The 17,579-nt window shown below is 40.5% G+C and overlaps 1 protein-coding gene and 1 long non-coding RNA gene across 2 annotated transcripts in view; one reads left to right on the plus strand and one right to left on the minus strand.

Moving 5' to 3' along the window:
* The window catches only part of PTPN21 (protein tyrosine phosphatase non-receptor type 21), an 87,394-nt gene extending 79,082 nt beyond the window's left edge, over positions 1-8,312 (plus strand). The window contains exons 15-20 of the mRNA XM_063645500.1: positions 483-620; positions 1,805-2,026; positions 4,180-4,308; positions 4,497-4,731; positions 5,152-5,312; positions 5,971-8,312. Of these exons, the coding sequence (XP_063501570.1) occupies positions 483-620; positions 1,805-2,026; positions 4,180-4,308; positions 4,497-4,731; positions 5,152-5,312; positions 5,971-6,099 (1,014 nt within the window). The 3' untranslated portion in view covers positions 6,100-8,312. The remainder of the gene's footprint in view (positions 1-482; positions 621-1,804; positions 2,027-4,179; positions 4,309-4,496; positions 4,732-5,151; positions 5,313-5,970) is intronic.
* LOC129487573 (uncharacterized) overlaps positions 1-17,579 on the minus strand; it is a 61,691-nt gene that overhangs the window by 41,590 nt on the left and 2,522 nt on the right. The gene's annotated exons all lie outside the window — the stretch shown is intronic.

The raw sequence follows: 17,579 nt of genomic DNA on the forward strand, positions 1-17,579 counted from the left end.
GTGGGATTGCTTGAGACTGGAGGTTGAGGCTGCAGTGAGCTATGATGGTGCCCCTGCATTCCATCCAGCCTGGGTGACAGAGTGAGACCCTCAAAAAAAAAATTTATAAAAGCTTATTATAGTCAAGTGATTGCATTTAAAGCTTTTTTTTTTGGACTTCAGCTGATTTTTTACGTCTGTCTGGTTTTAAAAGGAATGCAGTCTGCCTGGAGCCTCACCTTTCATTACAACAGAACTTTGTAACCAATCGTGTTTCAAAACCTTCTATCTGGAAGACTTTATCAGGGCTTTGGCCTTGAAAGGAATGTCTTCCTACTAATGTTTGTTAAACAAGTGGTGTGTGAAGGAGTGTAATCTTTCTGGGTTTACTGGCAAAGGAGAACGCTCCCTCTGTGTGTTCCTGGTCTTCAGTGCATTGAAACTTCTTTTCACAGGGGTTGTATTTGTGTATATTTCATATATACATATAAATCCTTTTACAGGGAATGAAAAAGACTCGAGTAGATGCAAAAAAAATTGGTCCTCTTAAACTGGCTGCCCTAAATGGACTCTCCCTATCTCGAGTGCCTCTGCCTGATGAAGGAAAGGAAGTGGCTACCAGAGCAACGAATGATGAAAGGGTATGTATCGGACACACAGGGCTTTGTGCCTTCTCTGGAACAACGGGTAAATACTACGCAAATGCCTTCATGAGATTTTGGTGAATTTTCTAACACAATTTAATAATAAATGAGTGTTAAGGAATTTTGTAATATGAGCCTCAAAATTGGGGCAAACGTATAGCTAATGTCTTAATAGATAATTTCAGGTTTGAATGCTGATTTTTTGTTTGCTTGTTTCTCAGTGTTCTTTTTTACCTTCTCCTGGCCTTTTGGGGCAGTCTTGATTTTGATGGCCTTAAAGTGAGAAGAAATCTACAAAAATACAGGAGCATACATAGGAAAGGCAGCAGACATTGACTTCTATTATATTGAAAGTTTATCTCGAGAGTAGTTTCTCAATTTTTCAAAACTTCCTTTGTGCCTGAGGTGTATTTTCTATGAGGTTTTATTACATCAAAATCAGATAGGTACACATTTGCTTTACAGCGGGATCCTGGAGGTAGTTTCCAATATTTCCTACTGCTTTAGTCTTTTGTATATCGTATGATGTAAAATGGAAACATTTGTTCATAGCTGTTGGAACTCATTATCTGCCCCCTAGATTTACTGTTCCCCAGGAGAATTCCATCTATTAGGGGTCACAAAATTGACCACAGATCTAGAGAAAATGAATTCAACAAATTTCTTTAGGCCAATTTTCAACTTTAAACAAAAGTTTGCATTATATTTCTCACCAAAATGATTGTCTTTTGTTCTTTTAACTCTTGTTGTTGTGGCTTTTTAAAATTTTAACTTTGTTTTCACCTAGAATTTTGTTTTTGTTTTGGTTTTTTTGAGATAGGGTCTCACAGTTTACTGCAGCCTCAACCTCCTGGGCTCAAGCAATCCTCCTGCCTCATCCTCCCAAGTAGATGGGACCACAGGCATGCACCACCACACCCGGCTCGTTTTTTAATTTTTTGCAGAGATGGGGTCTCACTGTGTTTTTCAGGCTGGTCCTGAACTCCTAGGCTCAAGTGATCCTCCCTCCTTGGCCTCCCAAAGTGCTGAGATTACAGGCATGAGACACCATGCCCAACCTAGAATTTTCATTATTATACAGTGCTAGATTTGAAGCAGAAAACAAGATTTCAAATATACAGTCAAAAGGTAGCCATGACATGTGGCCGTATTCATGTTATTCCACATATTCTGTTTTATAGTGCAAAATTCTGGAACAACGATTAGAACAAGGAATGGTATTCACAGAATATGAAAGAATTCTTAAGAAACGGCTAATTGATGGGGAGTGCTCAACAGCACGACTCCCTGAAAATGCAGAAAGAAATCGATTCCAAGATGTTCTTCCTTATGACGATGCGAGAGTGGAGTTGGTCCCAACTAAAGAAAACAACACTGGTTACATCAACGCATCACATATTAAGGTGAGAGGAACGCCTCAAGTAATAAACAGCACATGCAGTTTAAGTTACAAGAATGGCAAGAACTGTACTCATGTCTGTTTAGAATTCAGATATTTTAAAATTTATTTTTATTGTTTTAGATAAACACCCTAGTTTTGAACATTTGTGACAAACTGTACTACAAGCTGGGAAATCCACACACCAGTGCTAGATAAAAAGTGTCTATCAGACAGAGCCAAAGTCGTGTCTACTCTCCATATGCAAACCCACTCTGCCCCCAACACTGTTACCAGGACTCAGGGCGCACTTATTTGTCCGGCTTTTTTTTTCTTTTGCCTTCTTTGAGATAGAGTCTTGCTCTGTCGCCCAGACTGGTGGAGTGCAGTGGTGTGATCATGGCTCCCTACAGCCTTGACCTTCTGTTGCCTGGCTTTAGAACTTTGTCCTAAATCGGAAGACCTCTTTTTAGCTCATAAATTCTTCTGGGAGCCACTGAATTGCTAGTTTTTCCTCATCACATACCGACATGCATTTTTATGTAACAAAAGTGTCTGGGCTTTTTGATGGTGTTCACAAAAGCTTTCAACTTACCAAGGTGCCATCTGTTCTCTTTACATACTCTTTATAATAATTTTTAAGTATCATTTTGTTCTTTGAAGAAGTGCTTTTTTCCTGGAACCAGTATAATGCCATTAAACTGGGGTAATGTTTATGGTGAGAGATAGGGGGTCCAGTTTTACTTTTCTGCTTATGGATATCCAGTTTTCCCAGCCCCATGTATTTAAGAGGCTGTCCTTCCCCAGTGTATGTTCTTGGCACCTTATCTGGGGTAATATCACTCCCATGAAAATGGACAAAACGATGATTCACAACACGTGATGGAATAAAGCCAGATGTTCCCTCTTCCTCATTGTACCCTTTGTTCATGCTGGCCACATTCAATTCTTTATTTTGGGAAGGAGAAATCTCATGGTGAGTGAAGGAGTAAGTGTGGACAGGTGGTGGTTTTTTTCTTTAGTTTGCAAGTATTATTTGAGAAGGGAACAAGCTGACACCAAGGCTTTCTGGAGACTGGCAGTCTGCCTGTGAATGCCAGTACCCCTTGATGGCTTTTGGGAATCTATGCACATACTATTTTGTTTTTAAATATAATAACAGCATAATTTACTTATAAACCGAGCATTTCTTTGAAATAACTCATCCAGTCTCTCATGACTAGATGGATAAGAATGAATGATACTGTAGTTCTGTAGTGATATTTCAAAATCTTCAGCAGCCACTTGCAGAATAGAGGAAAGAATTTGATAGACCTGGGTCTGACTCCTAGATCTAAAATGAGGTGGGACCTCATGTCACTTATATGGAAATCAATAAACGATGACACCTACCCTGCCAGCTTCTAACTAGTCCCCTCCTCCTCCCTAGTGCTTATTCACTGTTATAACCTGGTACTCATCCACAGTGGCAGCCACTGGGTGCTCAGTGAGACGATGTGGAGCGGTGACTAGGGGACTGGCAGCCCTGAGTGGGAGTGCGTGTGGCACAAGGCTTGGCACTGGGTTTTACGTTTAGTGAGCGTTTGGAGACAGTTATTGTCGTCACTCAATATTGGTGAAGCCAAGATTTAACCCAGGTCTCTTAACTACAAATCTAGTAATTACTGTTGTATTAGACTGCTTTCAAGGAAGTTAAATCTTAAGTGGAAACTTAATATTATTGTGGAGAGTGACCTTGACTCAGAAGTTCAGAGGTGAGACTATCTTAAGTAGGAAGTTTTTTTTTTAAAGAAGAGGCACCATGGCTGCAATAACAGCTACTTATTGAGTTATGTGCCAGGTACCATAGATACTGACTCAGTCCTCACAACAACCCTATGACGGTAGGCAGTATTTTTATTTTATAAATGAGAACTGAGATTCAGCAAGGTTAAGCAGGTTGCATAGATATTATGTATATTCACAGTACCTAAGTTTATAAAAATGTCAGTAATGCAAATTGTATTCACAAGGGAAAAGATGAAAAGTCTTTCCTTATTCTGCTGAATAATCCAGTTTACTACTTTTTTACTTTTTACTTTTTTAAAAAAACTTTTTTAGTACTACCATGAATGCATGCATACATACCTATGTTTGTTATACACACACATCAATTTTTTTAACCTTTTCTAATCCCAGGTCTCTGTCAGTGGAATCGAATGGGATTATATTGCCACACAGGGACCATTACAGAATACCTGTCAAGATTTTTGGCAGATGGTATGGGAACAGGGAATTGCAATTATAGCAATGGTGACAGCAGAAGAGGTAGGTACTCATTTCTCTTAAGTGATTTTCTCAGCCCCTGAAGAACAGTTAATGTTAATCATCTAGAATCCTGACCTGTGGAGAAGAAGGCAGGGTAGGGTTGTGGTTCTGTTTCAGATGTGCCGTCTATGTGAGAAAGGCATCCATTGCCGGATCTTGAGTCATTTAACTATGCTCATCTTTAACAGGAGGGTGGAAGGGAGAAGAGCTTTAGGTATTGGCCACGACTTGGTTCCAGGCACAACACTGTCACCTATGGAAGGTTTAAGATCACGACCCGGTTCCGCACAGACTCTGGCTGCTATGCCACCACGGGTCTGAAGATGAAGCACCTCCTTACCGGGCAAGAGAGGACCGTCTGGCACCTCCAATACACAGACTGGCCTGAACATGGCTGTCCAGAAGACCTCAAGGGATTTTTATGTGAGTGACTTTAACTTTGTTCCCAGGACAGCTGCCTCTGGAGCTGTTAAACAGAGAGGAACATTTATGTTTCTGAAATATTTCCTTTATGTTCTCTCATATAAGCTTCGGACTTGTTTTAACATAAAGAATACAAGTGTTTTGGGGAGGGTTAACAAGAGGTTTATAAGTTACGATTTGGTAGTGAGTAGAATCCACAGCTGACTCAGTATCTCCATTTCATTTTGTAGATCAGAAAGTGGGCAGAGGTAGTGACTTGCTCAGGGTCACACTGTCCCTTGGTGGTTGGGTTTGGTTCACTGGCAGCCAGTGCTCTTTATCTGCAGTCCTCTTAATCAGTGGAGAGAATATGAAGATTGAGTCGACAATGTGATACGCCTTGATCCTTGAGTACTTTTCTATTTCATTGATTTTCCACAGCATATCTTGAAGAGATCCAGTCTGTTCGACGCCATACAAATAGCACAAGTGATCCCCAAAGCCCCAACCCTCCATTGTTGGTCCACTGCAGTGCTGGGGTAGGAAGGACTGGTGTGGTGATTTTGTCGGAGATCATGATCGCCTGCCTGGAACACAATGAGGTGATGGCGCTTATGATCGCCTGGCCGTTTTGGGTGGAAATAAGGCTGGGGAAGAGAGGGACATAGTGACTTAATAGCTCTTTTTGCGCACATTTCCTTGGACTGTGGTGGCCTCAAGATGTTACTAATGTTCCCTGCAAAAGGCAGTGTCTTCTTGGAGAGTCTCAGTACTAATTAGCATATTAAAGACTGAGAAGTCATACGATAAATAAAGCTGTTTAATTTTGTTTTACTTGCCCAGGGTTTTTCAAATTTGAGCTCAGAACTCTTTTTCTGTTTACATTTCAAGGATGATTCATGCTGCCCAGAGCCCTTGAGGGAAATAGCTAGATATTGATGGCACGTAGCACACTATGTTTTTGTAGAGTCTTGGTATTTAGTGAGACATGGTAATTATGTCCAACCGTACAAAGTCAGTGAGCTACACCTGGGGAATGTTGAAGAAATAGTCTGCATGGACATTCTATTTATAGTTAAAACTAATCAGAAAATCAGAAGTAGCCAATCATGGCTTATTTTTAGAAGACGCTAAGGTGGAAAAGAGACTGTCAGACTGTCCATCTCCTAACCAGGTTTCTGCCAGGACACTAGTGTCCTCCCATCCTTTCTGTCTCCCCAGGGGAACACATTATCTTCATTACCGTTTCTCTCAACCTAGGTGCTGGACATCCCGAGAGTGCTGGACATGCTGAGGCAACAGAGAATGATGCTGGTGCAGACTCTCTGCCAGTACACGTTTGTGTACAGAGTCCTCATCCAGTTCCTGAAAAGCTCCAGGCTCATCTAAGCTCCCACATTTCTTACGGGGCCAGTCATGTGAAGCGTTTACAGCTTAAAAAAAAAAGCGCTTGCCTAACTCATACTTTCCCGTTGACACTTGATCCATGCAGCATGGCACTGGGACGTAAATGGCGCAGTCTGAATGGCGGCGCGCTGAAGGAAACGTGCGAAGCACAGGCCGAAGAGGGGTTTCTAACCTGGGAAAGGTGCTCAAGGAGGACTTGGTTTCAAGGGCCTTGCCCTGCGCCGGTCTGTCCAGTTTGCAGTACTTGCACACATTTTGGAGATTGCATTTTCTAGACAATTCTCTATTTTACTGAAGCTATGCTGGGCAATTCTGGCAATCATTAAAGTGCATAGATTTCTATCTATCTTAAACTAATTTTTGATAATGGAGTTTTTATTTTATGACAAATATTTAGGGATTTTCTAGTGAGAAACAACTTTGTGTAAGGATGATCCACAGATATGAGTTGCTCCTATATAACTTTGTATTTAAAAATCATGTTTTAATTATCTTTTGTTATTTTTTAAAAACCTTGGGTACTTAATGATTTAGTTACCAAACTGAAAACTATACTGAGAATCTATAAGTGTTATTTTGAAACATCAAAAGGATTTTCCTATCCAGAACATTTTTTATCCTAAAAATTCTATATAGTTGTACCTTCTCTATTTTTCAAATGAGAGCTCAACTCATTTAGATACTGAAATGAGTCAGTTAATGTAAAGTTGGGGATGAAGGCGCATTATTTAAAATGTAAGAGAATAAGCATTATTTTTTCAGTATTATTCATAAATCTAAATGAATTTGATTTTATTGGTTGAAAATGAAGTGAAAAACAATTGTCTAGCGTGGTTTTAAGCACCTTTTTGTTAAAAACAAATCTGAGTTTTAATATATGTGTTGCTTTGTAGATGACACAGTAACAATGGGCGCTGAGAAGTGTTTTGGGAGAGATGAAGGACTAAGAGCACGTAAGATGACTAGGACAAGAGTAGGTGGAGCGTGATGGTAAATGAAGGATGCCTTCGTCTTTACAAAAATGCACTATTATCTATACTCAGACTGAGGTGCTGGGATGGCGAGCAGGGGCTTGGAGTCTGGGGGCTGACCCCACAGCACTGTCCCCAGGGAATTTAAGTCCTGTCACGGCCAGTGACTTACTCTGTTTCCTTGGGGCTTTTCCCACCTAAACCTGTATTGTTTCTTTTTCATAAATAAATTCAGCATTATAGTATCATTAAAAGAAGCCTTAAAGAGGCGTATTTTTCCTTTTGGTTGAAGGCAGGGAATAGTTTAGTTAATAATAGTTTTCACCTCTTCTCCCAAAAAGTACAGTCCAAATTTGTGCACAGAGATTGCTGTGGTATTCAAGAGGTACTTGCATTTTAGCTCCTTAATTCCCTGGTCAGTGTTAGCTGTTTAGTGCCCCCTCACCCATCCCATTTAGGCACATCCCAATAGACAGAGCCAGGCTGAGTTAGTTAGTTACAGGGGGAAGAGTGTCATCTCTGGCCCAGATTAAGATGGCCTTGTCACAATGACCGCTGAGTAGGTATGGATGAATGGGATATTTAGCCGAGGAACCCTTTTCTTTTCCTTCTTTTTGGAGTCGTCTCTTCTTACAATGAAAAGCTTCCAAAATATCAAATCTAGGGCTGTTTCCCAAATTACACTATTCTAGGCATCATTTTGATTCCCATGTCACTCCTTACCTCACTTCTTTGAGCACTACATGTATGTTCTCAGCCACGAGACAGGGCTTCCTAAATAGTGTGTGCACCAGCCTAACTCTGCCTTACCGGGAAACCAACCACCTAAGAGGAAAACTCAGAAGATATTAATGAAAACTAATTGAAAGTACGCACACTTCTCATGTAGGAACAAAATTAAAATTTTACATTTTACAAAATTAAAAAATTACATTTTGTAGGAACAAAATGTAAATTTTGTAAATACAAAATTCTTTATTAAGTCAAGTCCTGTTTAAAGAACAATAGAACTAAGTGAAAATATTCAGAACGAGCTCCTTAGAAGAAAGGAGTAAGAACTTTTTACTGGGACTATTTCTCATCTCTAGAAAAAGTGCTTCTTCCCCTCCCCCTCCCTCTCCATGGTACGTTTTTATGAAAATGCTTTTCAGTTTAACAGTTTGATGTAGCTCGTTGACAAGAACATACTGTAAAACAAACCTAATTAAAGAGTAATATATGGTCTATTTGTGTTCCTGTTGTAATAATTTGATAAGTAAACTTATAAGGGCAAAATTACTGTTTAAATCTATTACTCTTAAAATGTTGCATGTTTGACGTCGTTCCTAAGAGCCATGTAATTTTAAACTTTTAATTGCAGTTAGTGAATATGAAAGGATTTCTGAATAAAAATCTATCCACATTACTGAGCTTTGAAATAATAGTATGATTTTCAAGAGCAAACTAGAACATTGAGGGTTCATAGGTTTGCCAAACTTACACAATGCTTCATGTATCTTAGTGTCTTTTAATACAAATTATCAAAATGTACACTTCCACAAAATGTAGTTATAAACCAATGTTTTCCACTGATCAATTTTGGTATCTCTGGCATCAGTTTTCCTGATTAGTGGGGTCTTTTGATGAAATAGTTCAGTTGATAGTTTTGAGCACAGAAAATACTCATTTTATTTTCTATTTTTGAGATGGAGTCTTGCTCTATTGCCCAGGCTACAGTGCAGTGGCACGATCTCGGCTTACTGCAACCTCTGCCTCCTGGATTCGAGTGATTCTCCTGTCTCAGCCTCCTGAGTAGCTGGGATTACAGGCATGCACCACTATGCCCAGCTAATTTTTGTATTTTTAGTGGAGACGGGGTTTCAGCATGTTGGCCAGGGTGGTCTCCAACTCCTGACCTCAAGTGATCTGTCTGCCTCGGCCTCTCAAAGTGCTGCGATTACAGGCGTGAGCCACAGTGTCCAGCCAGAAAGTCCTCATTTTAGAATATCATTTGGAATGCTTATTGTAGTCATTATTAATTTCTTCTGGAACATCTACTGTGAAGCATTCAGAAAATGGTAGAATTTAGTCTTTAAAACCCTTTGGTCAAATTAGAAGCTGGGCCTGTGCTTCCTTAGAAACGTCCAGAAAGCAATGTCTAGCCAGAAACACAGGAGGGAGGAGAGTGTGGTGTTGTGGGACTGAGTGATGACAGCATGACGTGGCCAGCTTTTCTGTGAAGCTTTCACCATCAGAAGAGAACAGTCATTTCAGATGGGTTGAGATGTTAAATGTTCACAATATTAAGAAAATTTAAATATACAACTATGTACAGTAAAATAAACTGGAGATTAGCTGCAACTTGCCAAGAGCAGGTTTATTATTTGAGATTTGCATGAAGAAATGGAAACAGGAATTATTATTGTAAATAAGACTTTTTTTTTTTCTTCTTTCTTTTTTGAGACGGAGTTTCACTCTGTCGCCCAGGCTGGAGTGCAATGGCACGATCTCAGCTCACTGCAACCTCTGCCTTCTGGGTTCAAGCGATTCTCCTGCCTTGGCCTCCCAAGTAGCTGGGATTACAGATGTGCACCATTACGCCCGGCTAATTTTTTATTTTTAGTAGAGATGGGGTTTCACCATGTTGGCCACGCTGGTCTCGAACTCCTGACCTCAGGGGATCTGCCCGCCTTGGCCTCCCAAAGTGCTGGGATTACAGGCATGAGCCACCACGCCTGGCTGTAAGTCAGACTTTTTAAAGGAACTCTTTTGGATAGAAATGTAGTTGAATTTGCTTATCAGCAAGATTTCAGGTGGAACAAGCTAAAACTATCCCTTTCCAATTTAAACTTAATTTTTTTTTAAAAAAGAATCTAAATTGCAGTGTGCTTTCTTTTGAGCTGAGGATGGACATTTCAAAAGTAGAGGAGTAGCTGCATTAGAAATTTGCCTGGGAAAACATTTCTCAAAAGAATATGAGCTTTTCAAATTCCTGTAAATAAGGGCTCCATTTACCCTACTATCTAAAATTATTTATAGATAAATGAGGAAGGCCGGTCGTGGTGGCTCACCCCCTGTAAATCCCAGCACTTTGGGAGGCTGAGATGGGTGGATCACGATGTCATGAGTTCGAGACCAGCCTGGCCAACATGGTGAAACCCCGTCTCTACTAAAAATACAAAACTTAGCTGGGCATGGTGGCATGTGTCTGTAACCCGAGCCACTCGGGGAGGCTGAGGCAGCAGAATTGCTTGAACCCAGGAGGCAGAGGTTGCAGTAAGCCAAGATCTCGCCTCTGCACTCCAGCCTGGGCAACAGAGCAAGGACTCTGTCTCAAAAAACAAAACAAAAACAAAAAGAAAAATGAGGAAACATCAGGAAATTCAGATCAAAGTTTGCATGTCTACTTGGGTAGAGAGGGTTTTAGAAAATATTTGAAGTCCTTGGATTGTTAAAGTGGTGGCATAGTTTTCTGGGTATTTCAGGTAGTTCCCAAATAAAAAATATGCTCTAAAAGTTCACTTGTATGTTGACTTTTAGTAATATTTACCCATGCAAACAATACTCTTGGTGTTAACCTTCTTAGTTTGTGCCCCCAAAGCTTACTCAAACCATAGGGGCCCTGAAAGGTAAGCAGTGGTACAGAACCAAACCGTATCTGTATGTGTTCTGTACTCCAAGAAATTATAGGGCAACTTTTCTTCCTACTGCACCCTGCTGGTGAGATCAGAGAATAAATTCTCACTCCTGTCAGGCAGTGGCAACCGAGACTCAGAAAGCAACTGAAGTTAAACTGGTCAGTGTTTTACGGGGAAACTTTACAGAAAGTATGCCAGTGTTTGTTGCAGAAACTTGAGCTGTGCATGGGTAAGGAACAGAATGGGCCTTATGATGTGAGCAGGGATGTTGCTAATGAAAGTGTCTGAAATGGGGCAGAGGGTGAAGGAGGGCTAACTGGCAAAACTGTCCCCTACCTTTCCTGTTGCCACTTATATGTCCTCCTTAGCATTACTGGCTTGAAATGGGAAGTAAGGGATGGTCCAAGAAGGAAGGTGAAGGTCTTTAGCACCCAGCTGAAGAAGCAGCAGTTCCAAGGCAAATGCTATAGAGGGTATTCCTAGGTCACATACAAGTAAAATTAAGGTCTGTCTGCACATCATATTTCCAAAAATGTTGACATTACCCAAGTGTATTCTAAACACTGCTTAATTTTCAAAAATCTAAAGAACATCTAAATATCTTCCAACATTTTATGGGTTACTAAAGGGATAGTAACCATATACTTTTGAGTTATGCTTTAATATTATAAATAGGGACAAATGGATGACAAGAAATGAATCATTGTGTTTGAACTTCTGTAGAACTTTGGTAATAGTATGGCTCGCATTATTAACTAGATAAATGTTTTGATCACTATTCCTTAACCTTCATTAAATGACTTTGTGGTATGTCAAATAAAAGGACTTTAAAATCTATAAAATCCCTTGGCTCTGAATCGACAATGTGGTGTAGCTGCACTGGATATAACAGTACACAAGCAAAGTAATTTCAGTGTTAATAGACCTACAATTTTAACTGAACTGGTAGGTGGTTTTTAAAGTGTGTACAAAGACTACTACTTAATTTCAGTTCTCAAATGTGAAACTATTGACATTTAAGTGTGCATGTGTAATTTAAATTCACACTCTAAAAACTTGGTGAAACAAACATCTTCAGTATTCACTCTTAAAAACAGATGTCCACCTGGAAAATCGGGTAGGTCCCACCCTAATACTGCGCTTTTCCAATGGGCTTGGAAAACGGCACACCAGGAGATTGTGTCCTGCACCTGGCTGGGAGGGTCCTACACCCACGGAGTCTCCCTGATTGCTAGCACAGCAGTCTGAGATCAAACTGCAAGGCGGCAGCGAGGCTGGCAGAGGGGTGCCCGCCATTGCCCAGGCTTGCTTAGGTAAACAAAGCAGCCAGGAAGCTCAAACTGGGTGGAGCCCACCACAGCTCAAGGAGGCCTGCCTGCCTCTGTAGGCTCCACCTCTGGGGGCAGGGCACAAACAAAAAGTCAGCAGCAACCTCTGCAGACTTAAATGTCCCCATCTGACAGCTTTGAAGAGAGTAGTGGCTCTCCCAGCATGCAGCTGGAGATCTGAGAACGGGCAGACTGTCTCCTAAAGTGGGTCCCTGACCCCCGAGCAGCCTAACTGGGAGGCACCCCCCAGTAGGGACAGACTGAAACCTCACTCGGCTGGGTACTCCTCTGAGACAAAACTTCCAGAGGAATGATCAGACAGCTGAATTTGTGGTCTCACGAAAATCCGCTGTTCTGCAGCCACCGCTGCTGACACCCAGCCAAACAGGGTCTGGAGTGGACCTCTAGCAAACTCCAACAGACCTGCAGCTGAGGGTCCTGTCTGGTAGAAGGAAAACTAACAAACAGAAAGGACACCCACACCAAAAACCCATCTGTACATCACCATCATCAAAGACCAAAAGTAGAAAAACCTACAAAGATGGGGAGAAAACAGAGCAGAAAAACTGGAAACTCTAAAAAGCAGAGCACCTCTCCTCCTCCAAAGGAACACAGTTCCTCACCAGCAACAGAACAAAGCTGGACGGAGGATGACTTTGATGAGTTGAGACAAGAAGGCTTCAGACTATCAAACTACTACGAGCTATGGGAGAAAATTCAAACCAATGGCAAAGAAGTTAAAAACTTTGAAAAAAAAAAATAGATGAATGTATAACTAAGATAACCAATGCAGAGAAGGCCTTAAAGGAGCTGATGGAGCTGAAAGCCAAGTTTCGAGAACTACGTGAAGATTGCAGAAGCCTCAGTAGCCGATGCGATCAACTGGAAGAAAGGGTATCCGTGAAGGAAGATGAAATGAATGAAATGAAGCAAGAAGGGAAGTTTAGAGAAAAAAGAATAAAAAGAAATGAACAAAGCCTCCAAGAAATATGGGACTATGTGAAAAGACCAAACCTACGTCTGATTGGTGTACCTGAAAGTGACGGGGAGAATGGAACCAAGTTGGAAAACACTCTGCAGAATATTATCCAGGAGAACTTCCCCAATCTAGCAAGGCAGGCCAACATTCAGATTCAGGAAAGACAGAGAACGCCACAAAGATACTTCTCGAGAAGAGCAACTCCAAGACACATAATTGTCAGATTCACCAAAGTTGAAATGAAGGAAAAAAGGTTAAGGGCAGCCAGAGAGAAAGGTCGGGTTACCCACAAAGGGAAGCCCATCAGACTAACAGCTGATCTCTCAGCAGAAACTGTACAAGCCAGAAGAGAGCGGGGGACAATATTCAACATTCTTAAAGAAAAGAGTTTTCAACCCAGAATTTCATATCCAGCCAAACTAAGCTTCATAAGTGAAGGAGAAATAAAATACTTTACAGACAAGCAAATGCTGAGAGATTTTGTCACCACCAGGCCTGCCCTACAAGAGCTCCTGAAGGAAGCACTAAACATGGAAAGAAACAACCGGTACCAGCCACTGCAAAAACATGCCAAATTGTAAAGACCATCGAGGCTAGGAAGAAACTGCATCAACTAACGAGCAAAATAACGAACTAACATCATAATGACAGGATCAAATTCACACATAACAATATTAACTTTAAATGTAAATGGGCTAAATGCTCCAATTAAAAGACACAGACTGGCAAATTGGACAAGGAGTCAAGACCCATCAGTGTGCTGTATTCAGGAAACCCATCTCACGTGCAGAGACACACATAGACTCAAAATAAAGCCACGGAGGAAGATCTATCAAGCAAATGGAAAACAAAAAAGGCAGGGGTTGCAATCCTAGTCTCTGATAAAATAGACTTTAAACCAACAAAGATCAAAAGAGACAAAGAAGGCCATTACATAATGGTAAAGGGATCAATTCAACAAGAAGAGCTAACTATCCCAAATATATATGCACCCAATACAGCAGCACCCAGATTCATAAAGCAAGTCCTACAAAGAGACTTAAACTCCCACACAATAATAATGGGAGATTTTAACACTCCACTGTCAACATTAGACAGATCAACGAGACAGAAAGTTAACAAGGATACCCAGGAATTGAACTCAGCTCTGCACCAAGTGGACCTAATAGACATCTACAGAACTGTCCACCCCAAATCAACAGAATATACATTTTTTTCAGCACCACACCACACCTATTCCAAAATTGACCACATAGTTGGAAGTAAAGCTCTCCTCAGCAAATGTAAAAGAAGAGAAATTATAAGAAACTCTCTCTCAGACCACAGTGCAATCAAACTAGAATTCAGGATTAAGAAACTCACTCAAAACCGCTCAACTACATGGAAACTGAACAACCTGCTCCTGAATGACTATTGGGTACATAATGAAATGAAGGCAGAAATAAAGATGTTCTTTGAAACCAACGAGAACAAAGACACAACATATCAGAATCTCTGCGACACATTCAAAGCAGTGTGTAGAGGGAAATTTATAGCACTAAATGCCCACAAGAGAAAGCAGGAAAGATCTAAAATTGACACCCTAACATCACAATTAAAGGAACTAGAAAAGCAGGAGCAAACACATTCAAAAGCTAGCAGAAGGCTAGAAATAACTAAAATCAGAACAGAACTGAAGGAAATAGAGACACAAAAAACCCTTCAAAAAATTAATGAATCCAGGAGCTGGTTTTTTGAAAAGATCAACAAAATTGATAGACTGCTAGCAAGACTACTAAAGAAGAAAAGAGCGAAGAATCAAGTAGATGCAATAAAAAATGAAAAAGGGGATATCACCACCGATCCCACAGAAATACAATCTACCATCAGAGAATACTACAAACACCTCTATGCAAATAAACTAGAAAATCTAGAAGAAATGGATAAATTCCTCAACAAATACACCCTCCCAAGACTAAACCAGGAAGAAGTTGAATCTCTGAATAGACCAATAACAGGCTCTGAAATTGTGGCAATAATCAATAGCTTACCAACCAAAAAGAGTCCAGGACCTGATGGATTCACAGCCGAATTCTACCAGAGGTACAAGGAGGAACTGGGACCATTCCTTCTGAAACTATTCCAATAGATAGAAAAAGAGGGAATCCTCCCTAACACATTTTTTGAGGCCAGCATCATCCTGATACCAAAGTCTGGCAGAGACACACAAAAAAAGAGAATTTCAGACCAATGTCCTTGATGAACATTGATGCAAAAATCCTCAATAAAATACTGGCAAACCGAATCCAGCAGCACATCAAAAAGCTTATCCACCATGATCAAGTGGGCTTCATCCCTGGGATGCAAGGCTGGTTCAACATACGCAAATCAATAAATGTAATCCAGCATATAAACAGAACCAAAGACAAAAACCACATGATTACCTCAATAGATGCAGAAAAGGCATTTGACAAAATTCAACAACCCTTCATGCTAAAAATTCTCAATAAATTAGATATTGATGGGACGTATCTCAAAATAATAAGAGCTATCTATGACAAACCCACAGCCAATCATACTGAAAGGGCAAACTGGAAGCATTCCCTTTGAAAACTGGCACAAGACAGGGATGCCCTCTCTCACCACTCCTATTCAACATAGTGCTGGAAGTTCTGGCCAGGGCAATCAGGCAGGAGAAGGAAATAAAGGGTATTCAATTAGGAAAAGAGGAAGTCAAATTGTCCCTGTTTGCAGATGACATGATTGTATATCTAGAAAACCCCACTGTCTCTGCCCAAAATCTCCTTAGGTTGATTAGCAACTTCAGCAAAGTCTCAGGATACAAAATCAATGTACAAAAATCACAAGCATTCTTGTACACCAATCACAGACAAACAGAGAGCCAAATCATGAGTGAACTTCCATTCACAATTGCTTCAAAGAGAATAAAATACCTAGGAATCCAACTTACAAGGGATGTGAAGGACCTCTTCAAGGAGAACTACAAACCACTGCTCAATGAAATAAAAGAGGATACAAACAAATGGAAGAACATTCCATGCTCATGGGTTGGAAGAACCAATATCGTGAAAATGGCCATACTGCCCAAGGTAATTTATAGATTCTAGATTTAATGCCATCCCCATCAAGCTACCAATGACTTTCTTCACAGAATTGGAAAAAACTACTTTAAAGTTCACATGGAACCAAAAAAGAGCCCGCATTGCCAAGTCAATCCTAAGCCAAAAGAACAAAGCTGGAGGCATCATGCTACCTGACTTCAAACTATACAATGCTACAGTAACCAAAACAGCATGGTACTGGTACCACAACAGAGACATAGATCAATGGAACAGAACAGAGCCCTCAGAAATAATGCCGCATAACTACAACTATCTGATCTTTGACAAACCTGACAAAAACAAGCAATGGTAAAAGGATTCCCTATTTAATAAATGGTGCTGGGAAAACTGGCTAGCCATATGTAGAAAGCTGAAACTGGATCCCTTTCTTACATCATATACAAAAATTAATTCAAGATGGATTAAAGACTTATGTGTTAGACCTAAAACCATAAAAACCCTAGAAGAAAACCTAGGCAATACCATTCAGGACACAGGCGTGGGCAAGGACTTCATGTCTAAAACACCAAAAGCAATGGCAACAAAAGCCAAAATTGACAAATGGGATCTAATTAAACTAAAGAGCTTCTGCACAGCAAAAGAAACTACCATCTGAGTGAACAGGTAACCTACAAAATGGGAGAAAATTTTCGCAACCTACTCATCTGACAAAGGGCTAATATCCAGAATCTACAATGAACTCAAACAAATTTACAAGAAAAAAACAACCCCATCAAAAAGTGGGCGAAGGACATGAACAGATACTTCTCAAAAGAAACATTTATGCAGCCAAAAAACACATGAAAAAATGCTCATCATCATGGCCATCAGAGAAATGCAAATCAAAACCACAGTGAGATACCATCTCACACCAGTTAGAATGGCCATCATTAAAAAGTCAGGAAACAACAGGTGCTGGAGAGGATGTGGAGAAATAGGAACACTTTTACACTGTTGGTGGGACTGTAAACTAGTTCAACCATTGTGGAAGTCAGTGTGGCGATTCCTCAGGGATCTAGAACTAGAAATACCATTTGACCCAGCCATCCCATTACTGGGTATATACCCAAAGGACTATAAATCATGCTGCTATAAAGACACATGCACACGTATGTTTACTGCGGCACTATTCACAATAGCAAAGACTTGGAACCAACCCAAATGTCCAACAATGATAGACTGGATTAAGAAAATGTGGCACATATACACCATGGAATACTACGCAGCCATAAAAAATGATGAGTTCATGTCCTTTGTAGGGACATGGATGAAACTGGAAACCATCATTCTCAGTAAACTATCGCAAGGACAAAAAACCAAACACCGCATGTTCTCAGTCATAGGTGGGAATTGAACAATGAGAACACATGGACACAGGAAGGGGAACCTCACATTCCGGTGACTGTTGTGGGGTGGGGGGAGGGGGGAGGGACAGCATTAGGACATATACCTAATGCTAAATGACG

Source organism: Symphalangus syndactylus, chromosome 8, assembly GCF_028878055.3.
Source record: "Symphalangus syndactylus isolate Jambi chromosome 8, NHGRI_mSymSyn1-v2.1_pri, whole genome shotgun sequence".
Classification (NCBI taxonomy): domain Eukaryota; kingdom Metazoa; phylum Chordata; class Mammalia; order Primates; family Hylobatidae; genus Symphalangus; species Symphalangus syndactylus.